The 13,173-nt window shown below is 36.1% G+C and overlaps 1 protein-coding gene across 1 annotated transcript in view; it reads right to left on the reverse strand.

The window, feature by feature from the left end:
• CADPS2 (calcium dependent secretion activator 2) overlaps positions 1–13,173 on the reverse strand; it is a 269,361-nt gene that overhangs the window by 58,021 nt on the left and 198,167 nt on the right. Inside the window, exon 14 of the mRNA XM_066318926.1 lies at positions 3,307–3,410. Within this exon, the coding sequence (XP_066175023.1) occupies positions 3,307–3,410 (104 nt within the window). The remainder of the gene's footprint in view (positions 1–3,306; positions 3,411–13,173) is intronic.

Here is a 13,173-nt window from a genome sequence, read left to right on the forward strand (position 1 = left end):
TGTCCAGAGAGCAAAGGAAAGCATGAAAGCCTCACCATAGAAAAAAATGGCTGTATATGTTTCTTTTGATTTCATTAAATTCTAAAGCAGATGGATTTAATGAATACATTTTGTATTCATTTGGTAATAATTTTTTTTTTTGTTTGTTTTTTGTTTTTTGTTTTTTGTTTAACAGCCAGAGAGTGATTTCAATTCCTATTTTTCCTTCAAAGGTGCCAGCTTCTTCTGAGGAAGACATCCAGTTTTCCTTGTGCAAATGCTATAAATCTTTAGAAGTTCACTAATGTCACTCATTTCCTGTAACTTAACATGTTGGAACAGTTTTTTTCAGCCAAAAATTTATATTATTAGGAAATCCTTAAAGAAGAGAAGAAATCTGTGAAAAATATTATCAGCAAATAAATCCAGCTCTTGATAAAAGACATATAACTACCGTAACTTTTTACTAAATCTAGGCCTTTAAATGTCAGTGCTGGAGCTGAGCATTGGATGTGGGAGAGCTCTGTGATCCTGCAGCTGAAAGATGAAGGGGAAAGGAGTTTATGAAACAGTTTATGAACATCAAATCCTGCTGAGAGAGTTTTGCCTCAGAATTTATGAGAACATGTGACAGTGACAAATGCCTACACATGCAACACAGGAAGATGTCATGGCTTTCAAACCTATGCCACTCATTTGGAATAGATAATTTTGAATATCTTTGAGTTGCCAACACGGAACATAACGGAGCTTGATCTACACAAGAGCTGAGTCCCTTCAGCTTCAAATAAATTCACCGAAATCCTCACTGCATTTATGAAGTGAAAGCCCTGGGTGATGTAGAATTACAAGTCAGGTCTGAAAGGTATCAAATAAAAGACAACCTCTGTAGTCTACAAATGTGTTTTTGTGGCATGGGCTTTCTGATGACTGCCCGTAGCTCTTCCTGACATGGGAAAAATGGAGAATTGATGAATTGGCAAAAGGTTTGAAAGAAATGCTGAGCATCCCCTGCTATTACTGAGAAGTACTTTGTGTGTTCCAGGGGCAGGATTGAAGGATGACAACTGGCACCACAGTGAGGAGAGATGAGGCTTCAAAAAGTTTGGCGAGTTTGAAATGGAGTCTTTTTCATCAAACTTTAACAAATTTCTTATTAATGAACCCTGTTGGAGTAGGAATTCATTGAAGGAACAGACTCCTTACTCTGGAAAATAACTAAATGAGAATAAAAAATGTATATAGGCATTGAAGTTGAAATGGGCATTAAAATGTATAAAAGCCATTTCCAGTGAAGAGGACCCTTCTAAGCAAGCAAAACTCTTGTCAGAAAATATTGCCAAAACTTCAAAACAAAGCAAAACCAAGACTAGAATGTGAATACATTTTCTCTCCATTTTCTTCCTTGTAAAAGACACTTTGAACCCAGACAGAAATTCTTCTGACTCTTTCAAGAGCTATGCATCATTACTTGGGCAGCAAGAAAAAAAGGAGGGGAAAAAAAAATAAAAATTAAAGCCAAATGCAACAGCATGGTTATTACGGATAATATTAGGCTGAAAGTAATTTGCAATTGGTGGCACACATTCTAGGAGAACAGAAACATTGAGTGGGTTAAAGGAAGTTCTTAGATTCTAGAAGACAAAAAAATGTGGCTATGCAGCACCAGAAGTCATCAAAACAGCTTATGCTACATGTTCAATGCACAGTTCCATGCTACAAGCACAGCAAAACAATGCTTAGCTCATCAGGAGTCACATACCTCTCTTCCCTGTGGGAATCCCCGAAATGTGTGAATGTTATGAATTAAAAAAAAAAAAAAAGGAAAAAAAATTCTAGTATTAAAAGATGTGGTATATTATTTTACAGGTTACTGATCCTTTTCATCAGCTGGAGCATCAAACACTGAACATTTGCGTAATATTCTGATGTGAAGTCACCATAGTTAATATTCAGTTTTGAGTAGGTAATGTACAGCTTGGCAATCATTTTCTCACATATATTTTAATACTGCCTTATAAATTTCACTGAAATTGAACATGTATTCCATGAATGAAGGAAGGGGAAAATAACCTTAGCATTACCTCTATTCTTTATAAGGTAGATAAGACTGTGGACTTTTGCTGAATAAATTTTTCTGAAGGCACGTGCAATGTGGAAAACACCCCATCTCTAAATGCAAGTAAGGAGCACAGAAAGCAATCTTTGACCAGAGATGCTTAATAATATATGTATGATTTGATCTGGGTTTTGGTTCTGTGTTCTTTTCCACAGAAGTCCAATTTTCTTGCAGTCATGCAGGTCCTCCAAAGACAAAGACCACAATATATACATTTTATTAAGTAATCATTCCTCCGTAACACAGTGGCAACAGCAGTGTAGAACAGGACCTCCAGGGAATTAATTTCAAATCATCCAAACAGCTGTTTCTTCAGTATAAAAGAAAACATCCATAACAAGTTCACACATGACAGATGTAAGCTAAAAACCATATTCCATAGTGTGATATAAAACCAGATGTTTTGAATGATCATATTTTATAACTATATATACTGAATTATGTTTATGTCTTTGCATATTTTCCAAAAAAAAAAAAATATTTATTGAGTTTTTGGAGAACATTTTAAAAACAATTTCCTGAACCTTAGAAAACTGTATTTATTAATTAAATTTCAATAATGTATATACAAGTGCATCTGGCCAAGTTTAGTTTTGTAATTCCTTGACATAAGAGGTGCTAGAATTCTAGCAATTCTGATTTCTGTATCACCAAGCAAAAAGATGTGAAAGTAAGAAACATAAAATCGTTTTATTTAATTTCTTCTACCTTACAATGCCCTTTTTAAAAGCTCAAGTTTAAAAGCATCCTTTTCCTATCACCAGAAGAGCAATGGGAATGAGATTATTTATAACTATCTTTATTTTTCTATCTGTAATCTGGATCTATACAGCCTGAGGAAAACCAGCACTCAGTCCTATTTTCTTTCTAGTCGAAAAATCAGGTGAAAAGTTGGTTGGAAAAACTGCACAAGGTTATGAACGTTTCCATGCCATTTCAGCACCTCCAGCACAAAGATGCTTTTCTCTTTTTCATGCTCTTTAATCTTGGTTTCTATACCCACAGTTCATTCAAGTGAATCGAAGTAGAGTTTTATTTCACTTCACTTTACATAAGCTTCAAGTCTCTGATTCCTCTGTAAATGTGAGCTGCCTTAAACATATGTCAGAAAGTAAAACCAAAATGTTTCTTGACAGACTTGCTTCGCATCAGGGGACAAAAACAAAACCTAGAGACAAACTCTACAGCAAATGCAATTACAGCCTCACCTCTGAATGATGCTCTTCATTCTGCTGCAATACCTCGATACAGAGTTCTGCAAGGTGAAGAACCTCCTCCAGTTTTCTTGCAGGTGTTGCTTGATTCATGGTCTCTGTATGAATTTAAAGCATAAATCAAAATTGCTTTAGTTACAAACACGATTGACAGTAAGAGAAAATGATGAGAGTGGTGCAAACTGACAAAGTTCTAAAATAAAAGAAATTTCGAGTGATAAGGATAATCATTTAATACACAGAAGCAGAGCTGAATGTCCAGATCACTAAAAAAGAGAAAATAATTCAACCAGAGCATCAGTGCTCACTGTAAACATCATCTAATTTCATATGTGATAAATGGATGCATCACTGTATTAGATGCTCAACTTTTGCAATAAAGAAGTTCTTTTTCTCTTCAAGGCCATACATACAAAGACAGCAGATAGAGGAGACCTTTTTTTGTTTCAGCAATACAATGTCTTCTCACCAGATGACTCATTACTGCCATCAGCAAAATTCGTACCTTTTGCTGCAGTCAAAAATTCCAAATGTTTCATCAAAAGAAGCCATTCTATTTTAGGCATATTAAAAATAAGACAAAAAAGGCAAAAATATAATAATTCTAATATAATAACATATATATTAACTAATATTCTAATATAATAGCCTAATATAAAAATTGATTTCCAATAACTAATTATTCAAATAACTGATTTTCCACCTGCTGTTCATCAGCAAAGGCAAATCTGCACATTTTTGAGCACCATAGTGAAAAGTAGCATTATGAAATACGGATATTATGCAAGAATTAACACAAGCCTACTAAAAATTCCACCTGAAAGAAGCCCAAATGCAAAAGTTACAAATGACATGAGGCTCACTCATTCTACCCAGAAGACTACAAAAAGAAAGGAAACAACGAAGGTAAACCAAATGTAACTAAAATACTTACAGGGAAAACAAACAACAATTATTTTGCAATTAAAAAAAATCATAGCACTTGATTTCAGAAAGAATCACAGGAGATAAGGGAAGAGCCCAACAGAATTTTTTTTAGACATATTTTAATCAGTAAAAGTAACTTTCCAGCTATACAATCTGCATCATTAGGAATAACTTCAAGCATTAGCTCTTAGAGCTCGTTTACTTAACAAAGCTCTTGTTGCTGAGCATAAATTATGGGAAGATGGAACTGAAGTACAGGATAATCAGATATAAAGTTTGCAGAGAACTTATAAAGCTGATAACAAGGCCAGGGAAGGTTTCAGGAATTCTATTTCCCCATTTTTTGTGCATGTTTATGGATCACATGGACAGAAAATCATGTGAACACACATCTTCACATGCAGAAAATTCTGCTGACAGTTCCCTCCCATTTTTTGCATCCATCATTACACAGAAAATTAGCACATTGATTAAACAACTCACATAATCTCCTTGCTGTCAGTAAGAATATCAAACTGCATGAAATAAATATTCTTAACACTTAACATTTTAAGTCAAAGCAACATTCCAGACCTTTTAAAGGCAGGTGACTTGGTCCAGTTCTCCAGCACTAACACATTAATGCACATTACAGTGATGAAATACATAGCTTTGATGCAATTTTTGAAGAAACACTGGATCAGAATCTCCAGCAAACATCTAGTTCAAAGTAACTAACACCCCACATTGTTTCCATGCAAAAACCAAACATTTTCCATTGTTTCCATGCAAAAACCAAACAGGAAAATTAGCTATTGAAGCAACTACAAAGAATTCTTTCAAATCTCATTCAATGAGATTTGTAACCAGATAGGTTGAAATAGTTTTTTTTTTTTCCTAAAACCAGAATTTAGGTCAAGAAATAGTGTAGGAACATGGTCAAGCACAAAGCACACACCAGGCACAAAACCATTCATAATGCCAAGATCACTGTGATCAATACTCTACTGCATTTACAGGTTTTATACTGTACAATGGTTAAATGAATATAACAACAAACATCTTGAATCAAGAGAGATTAGAAGGGATCAGCCAAGTGCCTATTATTAAGGTTTTATATTATAAAGAGTACCATTGGATTCTGACTAAACCAGTTGGCTTATCCTGGACTGAAACTGCTCTTTCTTCTCGTGGCCAGAGTCCTCTCCTCCCTGAACACACAGCAAACACCATTCATACAGATAACACACATCACTGGCAGTGTCACTGATGTTAATGAGGCTCAGGAATAAACCAGGGATATTAACACAGAGCGTCACTGGAACAGCTGATTTCAGCATAAACAACTCATTTTATTACAAACTCATCCCTGATCTTCATTACCTCACCACTACCCAAAGTAAACAAAATAATTGCATTCATAATTGCATGTATTCCTAATGAAACGAAACAAGCTGTAAAATATTCAAAAATTATATCCTGGAAGTGCTCCTCTAAATTATTAAGAAAGTAATTCTAATAATTATGTTGAAGCTCATATTGCCTTTTTCCTCTGGAATAAATTCACTTATTCCACACTTGCAATTAGCTTAAGATGGCCTAAAAACGGCTGTTGAACAGATATCATTATCACTAGAGAGAGCAGGAGAAAAAAAGATTTACCACCTAACTGCGAGATTATCCTGCTCCACCACTTGGGTAAGATCACCATGGAAAGAAATATGGTCTGAGGCAAGCACAAATTACATTGAACAAGGCATTAAGGGAATGCAGTTCTGGTCATCTGTGCTGAAGTGATGGATTTTGATCAGAAATGGAGAGGTTTTTTTGTTGTATTTGTCTGAAAGGCATCATAATGCCAATAAAATGAAGGATGAAAGAGAGGATCAGAAATGTTCCCAAAGTGGAAACACTTGGGAAGGAGATGACCTACCTTTGGTGTTGGCACAAGAATAAATCAGCCATGATCAATGATTTAAACTAGACATTTTAAAGTTTTCAGTCATTGTGGGACTAATGTTCAGGAACAGGTTTTTTTCAATAGGATTAGCATGTTTAGGAGGAAAAAGAGCATGAAAACTTTGAGTATGGCAAGTTTCCAATTGATATTCCATGGCAGGAGTAACTAAAAGTGTGGACTATAGCTGACTGAAACAATTCCAATTTCATGTTTCCACAAAAATCCCCAGGCTATTTACTAGTTAACACTGGAACTATTTACTACTAGCTAAAAATATGAACATCACCCTTTATGTTTCTAGCTTTTCACAATATTTTAAAAATCATGATTTTCCTAGAAGATTCGTTTCAGAAGAAATGATGGCAGAGAGTTGTGCTCAGTCTGTGTCCTTGGACTAATCTCTCTAGTTTTTGTTTGGGTTTTTTTTTTCACTTATTCACAGAATAAATCAGCACAAACAAATAAATAAATGCACAAAATAAACGCAATTTCTTTTGGACAATATCGACTTCCCTACACTTCACTTCAGCTTCATCTAAAGCTTCCTTTTCCATAAGTAAGTTGGCAAACCAGCTAGAGACATTTCTCTCTGTAAGTGAAGACTGTTCAGATTCTAGGGAATATATCTTATGGATACCCACCATTTACACGTGTACATACACAAGGGGCTATGAAATAATCTGAGAAATAAAAAATGAAATATTAACTTTTTTTAAAAAAAGTAGTGTATATGAAATACGAGTAGCAATAAATTCTTATTTGGAAGTTTTTGGAACCTCTAAAACACCTGAGCCAAACCCTGTGCTTGTCTTTGTAAGCGTAAAGGAATTGCAGAAATGGAAATCAGTGCTGTCAGTTTTCATTACATCCATGATGTCTCTCTTCCCACAATTACTAAAGGTTGTTAAGATGTGTTTACACCGTTCAAACTAACAAGTTGCAGCAGGAGCCGAGTCAGTAAACACGCCGCTTGACATCTTTTAGAAAATAAACAGAAAAAGCCATCAATCATCTGTTTCCAGCTTCGCATGCTGCCAAAACGAAAAAGCAAACCAGGCTTTGCAAATAATGGATGCTTTCTCAAGTATGCATTACCAGTGAGTCACACAGAGAAAATATTGTTAAATGAGCTGAGTTATGGGAGTGAACCGCTGCTGAAATGAAAAAGTGACTGCTTCATGAACCACCGGAGCCTCGGGCCCCTGGGCAGATCATCCAGCATCACACAGCTCAGGGACCTTCTCCCCAGCCCTCCTTTCCCAGACAATCTCCGTGTCTAAAGCCTAACAAGAGTGAGTCTAAAACCTGCCTTCAGCTTGCTCTCCACCAGAGAGTTTATCCTTGAACACAAATGCACAATTCACCTCTCCCGTTTTCTCCCCGGAATGGAAGCCGTTAAACACGTTGTGATTAATTCCTCATTGACATTTGCTGAGCACAGGAATCTGCTGATTAAAGAGGCATTTGTGGTTTTTTTCTCTTGGTTATGAACACAATTCAAGCAGGAGAATGCTGTCTCTGGCCTGCCAGTCTCCCCCCAGTGACACAGCAGAGATGCCTTACTTATTTTCTCTGCCTCCTATTTCATCCTTTCTCCTTTTTCTCCAAACACATCCAGAACCAGAGACTCAGGAAAGCCAACCTGTCTCCAGGCAGAGGAGTTGGAAAAAAGGCCACAAGCTCACAGCCTTGGTGGGCTCACAGTAAAGCAGACACAATGTAATTGATAATACAGGCACATCATAATTTGAGTTTTATTTATTTATGGGCGCTGCTCCAGCAGGACCCATCCACTTGGTCTTTTTTAACAACTGAAAGCTGCAAGATTTCTTGAAACTAGGATGTTACTAAACCTGAACTGACTCCAAAATTGGTATAATCTAACCCCAAACTGGTATAATCTACCCAGGAAGATTTGGGTCTGATAATCTACAGGTAAAGATTTGGGTCTGATAATCTACAGGTAATTCAGATCTGATTGCGCTAAATTTTTGTTCTCACTGAATTAATTCTGTGAGAATTAATTCAATTTCTCCCAGAATTAATTCTGAATGAAAAAAAAAAAAAAAAGGGGGAGGTAAATCTGGAAGGACATTCTGTATTTTTCTGACTAAAAAACCAAAAAATTTAGCCTAGTACAAAGAGTGGAATTTAGCTTTAATTATGAAGCTGAAACCAGTCTTTCCATAATTGCTTTCTGTGATTTCAATAGCATTTTAAATTCTAGGTGGAAAATACAGAATTAATTATCATCATTAGGTAAGTACAGAAAGATTATGAGATTTGTAAAAAGTTAGAGTTTACATTTCCTGTGTCTCCTGCATGACCTACCATTTTATTAAGTGTGTCATGCTAAAATATTTTCCACTTTTTAAAATTCATCACGGTATTCAATTGAATTACCTTCATTGGGCAATCACAGGGTTTTGTGGTGTTGGCATTTTTCCTTTTTATTTTTTTTTTTCCAAAAAAGGGAATCTTGGCTCATTGAAAAGCATAGAAATAACAATATCAAAAAGGTACAAACAGAAGAAAAATCTCCTTTTTTTTCCACCTGATCATCAAAGCGCTTAATGTATGATTTTTTGTATTCTGATTTTGGCAACACAGACACAAGCTGTTGGTATTTTCCTTCTTTCCTTCACTTCTAATTTCACTTCAAAGGGAGAAAGAACGAATATTCCCAGCACTTACTGATGCTGTAGAATTAAAGTCAGGGATAACAAACATGTCAAACTGCAAGAACTGAACAGATGAATAACTCACCTATCACACGGAGAGAAAACTGGCACTTGAAAATGCAGAACTTAGTAAAAAAGTATTTTTAAAAATCCAGAATGTTTTAAGACTCGTAATTTTAGATTGAAAACTGACAACAAGGAATCTAATGTTGGCAGGCAAAGGGAAGGGAAAAGAGATGTTGAAAATTCTTAACTGAAATTTGAAGAAATTACTAATAGAGGACATAAAATGAACACAAAATAGAATAAAATGTAACATGGATTTGCAAAGGTAGGCTGAACCAGACTTGTGCTTTTCCAGATAGGATATTTTTTAATAAAAGAAATTCAGTAGATCTCATCTATTCTGAATTTATTAAAGCATTTGATGCTGTGCTTCACGGGATAAACTACCAGTTAAGCTGAATAAAATGAGGATTTAAAAAGAAACTGCGTGGGGTATAAAGAAGATTCCTCAAGTGAAAGGGAATAAGCTGTGCTGAAAAAGTGCAAAAAAAGGATTCTTGAGAGATTCCTTGAAGATTCATCTTAGCTTCCTTAACATTTTCACCAGGGACTTCAGAATAAATATCAGGAACACAATGGCACTGTGTAAAACAGATGCAGAAACAGGAATTTGATGATTCCAAAGCATAGGAGGGAAAACATTTTAAAAAAACCTTCGAGAGTTAAAGGAAAAACATACTGAAATATTTTAAGAAGAGACAATACATTTTGACAGATGAAGAGCAATAGATATTTCCTATAAACTGGGAATATATCAGCCCAAAGTGATCAAAGCTCTAAGTCTGGGCTGAATTAACTCTTCACAGAAGGGCTGTGTGACACCAGCACCATACAGACATCAGAACCCAGGCCACTTGGCTGTGTTAGATAAAATGTTTGTGGCAGAACAATTGTGCTCAGGGCTGTGGGAGTCATCTCATGATGGGCACGACTTTGCTCATTCTTGTCACCAACGTCCCAGAAAGTGGAATTCAAACTCTAGGAAAGACAGACTCCTGAAGTGATCAAAGTGAAGGACAAGTGGCTACTCTGAGACAAGGTGATGAAAGACCAGGTCGTGTGAGTACTAAACTCCGACCTAAAAACGCATCACAGGGCACGGAGGAGCTGGAGATGGTGAAATGCTAATGAAGGCTGGAACCACCCCTCCGTCCTTTGGGATGCAGGACAAGGCTGGCACGCCTAAATTTGGGAACTCATTTTACTGTAAGGTGATGGCACATGCACCTATTCAGCAAACAGGACTGGAAAGGGGAAGCACAGTGACAAAGACTGGCGCAGCCCTGCTGTGAAAGGAGGACTGGAGGTCACAAAAGAGGAGCAGGACGCAGACCTAAAAATCCAGGGATTCTTTTAGAAACCTCTGTAAAAACTGCACTCAGGGATGTTCGCCCATATCCTCATCTCCATTTAGCTGCACAGCAGAGACCAAGAAGGTGCCATGCTGCAGTGCAACCCACTTCTGTTTGCTCAGGGAAAGGAACGTGCGTGGAGAGCTTTAATCAAGTCCTCTCCACGTACAATGACTCTCCCCACTTGCCTTCTCAGCTTCAATAATGTTTGTAGTGTTCTTCTTTTGAAGCCAGACAGATCCTTCTGAGCCTTGATGGCATTTACATACTGCCCTTCTGTGTTAATGATGGATGTCTTAAAGCCCAGCAAACTTCTGAGTTTCTCCTGACCTCCTCCTGGGTGGAGTTAACATTTATTCAGCCTTCGGCGGTCTTTCGGATAGAAACAAATTTTGGCGTGACATCTGCTTTGTCTTTGAGCAATTGTACACTCCAGAGTAACTATTTGCTCCAGTTTTAATGGAATTTATTCTTATTCCTTTCATTCAAACTGTTTGAAACTCAGTATACTGAGTTACTAGAGTCTTTTAAAAATAGTGAGTTAAAAGACAACTGACTAATAATTCAAATCTTTACAATCTGCCTATTGCCTCAGAAATTAATATGCACAGACAATGACAGATACTGAGTGCCCTGCTTGCTTTACACACACATTTAGCACTTTAATCCCTTTTATATCTGCACAGCAAGGTAATGCCCCTGTGCTGAAAAATGTATTTACGTGTAAATTCCTGTCTTTTCTCAGGCAGTAACAGCAGAAGTAGCAGAATTAATTAGTCCTCAGCCATTCAGATTAATGAATCTAGTAGGGAAAAACACTGATTTCTAAGAAGGCATAAATAAGGCATTTTATCACTTTGTGTGTATGGATGTGTATAAAATATAGGTAAAAAATAAGAAGTCTGTGTAAGGAAGGCCGTATTTTTTTTAAGGAGAGAAAAAAGGTGATGGAGCCATGCAAATTTCTATAGGCTCTTTGTAGGAAGAACGCAAAATGCATATGAAAAATGCTGTTTGTGTCTGGCCTCAGGATCTGGCAGGTCCATTTGTGTTCAGCATTATCTACAGGAAGAGTTAATGTCAGTTAAATACTGAATAAGACAGAATACAAGGCACGCACAAAACGATTTAAGAAGTACTTTCAGGTGGTGAAGTCTCAAAGGCAGCATATGCTGAAATGAAAATGGGTCATACTTAAAAAGAGATTTTCACGTATTGATGCTGTGATTCACATCCTTGAAAAATTGTAAACCCTTGCTGCAAACTAGCAGGGCATTATATGAGAGTTCTTAGATACAGCTCAAAATTATAATAGTAGGTTTCTTGCTATTCTCTTCATAATGGTAATTATACTGACTGAGCAAATTAGCTACTCCATGAGAAATTCAGCTATACACGTAATAAGGAATGACATGCTGAACCCTGAATAATTGCCACAGCAACTGTAATTTTTTTGTCCAAAAAAATAAAAAAAAAATCTATTCTATATCCATAACAGTACAATCACAGGGGATGCTCAATAAAATGTCATCCCGACCCTAAACAAATACTGTGGGTGGAAGTGTTGCTTGTACCACCGTGTTTGCCATTAAAAAAGTACCCACTGCCTTTGGGAAAACATTCAGAGTCTTCTTCAACTGAGACTGTGAGAATGAGAATTTGCATCTTCCCCTCTGTCTTACCTAACAAGGACACTCCTGAAATTCAAGATCTGTTATCAGTAAAAGTGCACAAGTTAAAGGGTAAATAACAATTATCTGGACAGTTTTTCCCATTTTCCATAAAAGTACAGTATTTGGTATTAGGGCTGAGCAGACTGTACCCCAAGGCCATTATGAAATCTGTAGAAGTCCAGATTTCTACAGGACAACAACAGGAGCATTTTAGGATTGGGCCCTAAAATGTTATGGTATTGGGATTCATCTCAGTGGCTTTGTCTTTTGCATCAGAGAAATGTGTCCAGTGCTACACAAAATTCCAGTGGACACAGTCCGTCTACTCCTTTCAACAAAATGATTTTTTTTCCCGAGTTTTTGATTAATTTTCAGCTGCATTTTTAGGCAGAACTGGTATTTAAATAAGAAACTAAATTATAAACACAGCTTATAAACCTCTAGCTTCAGCTAACTCACTGAATCACTGTCTGTGACAGGCTTTGCTCTCATCCATTCCCTAATCCAGTTATTTGCCAGGTCATTTAAGGGACAACTTCACTATCCTGTCCTAAGAAGAGCAATGGTTTCTTTAAAAGCATGGGGAAACCTAGTGTAAAATGACTGAAATCAGGTACAGTAACCTTTCTTTCTTTTTCTTTCTTTCTTTCTTTCTTTCTTTCTTTCTTTCTTTCTTTCTTTCTTTCTTTCTTTCTTTCTTTCTTTCTTTCTTTCTTTCTTTCTTTTTCTTTCTCTTTTTCTTCTTTCTTTCTTTCTTTCTCTCTTTCTTTCTCTTTTTCTTCTTTCTTTCTTTCTTTTTTCTCTTTTCTTTCTTTTATTCTTCTTTCTTTCTCTTTCTTCCTCTCTTCTTTTTCTTTCTCTTTTTTTCTTTCTCTCTTTCTTTTTCTTTCTTTCTTTCTTTCTCTATTTCTCTTTTTTTTCTTCTTTCTTTCTCTTTCTTCCTCTCTTCTTTTTCTTTCTCTTCTTTCTTTCTTTCTCTCTTTCTTTCTTTTTCTTTCTTTTTCTTTCTTTCTTTCTCTATTTCTCTTTTTCTTTCTTTTTTTCTTCTTTCTTTCTTTCTTTCTTTCTTTCTTTCTTTCTTTCTTTCTCTCTTTCTTTCTTTCTCTCTTTCTCTCTTTTTTCTTCTTTCTTTTCTTCCCCTCTTTCTTCTTTCTTTTTCTTTCTCTCTTTCTTTTTCTTTCTTTCTCTCTACCTTTTTTTCTCTCTTTCTCTCTCTCTTTTTC

Source organism: Sylvia atricapilla, chromosome 5 (genome assembly GCF_009819655.1).
Source record: "Sylvia atricapilla isolate bSylAtr1 chromosome 5, bSylAtr1.pri, whole genome shotgun sequence".
Lineage (NCBI taxonomy): Eukaryota > Metazoa > Chordata > Aves > Passeriformes > Sylviidae > Sylvia > Sylvia atricapilla.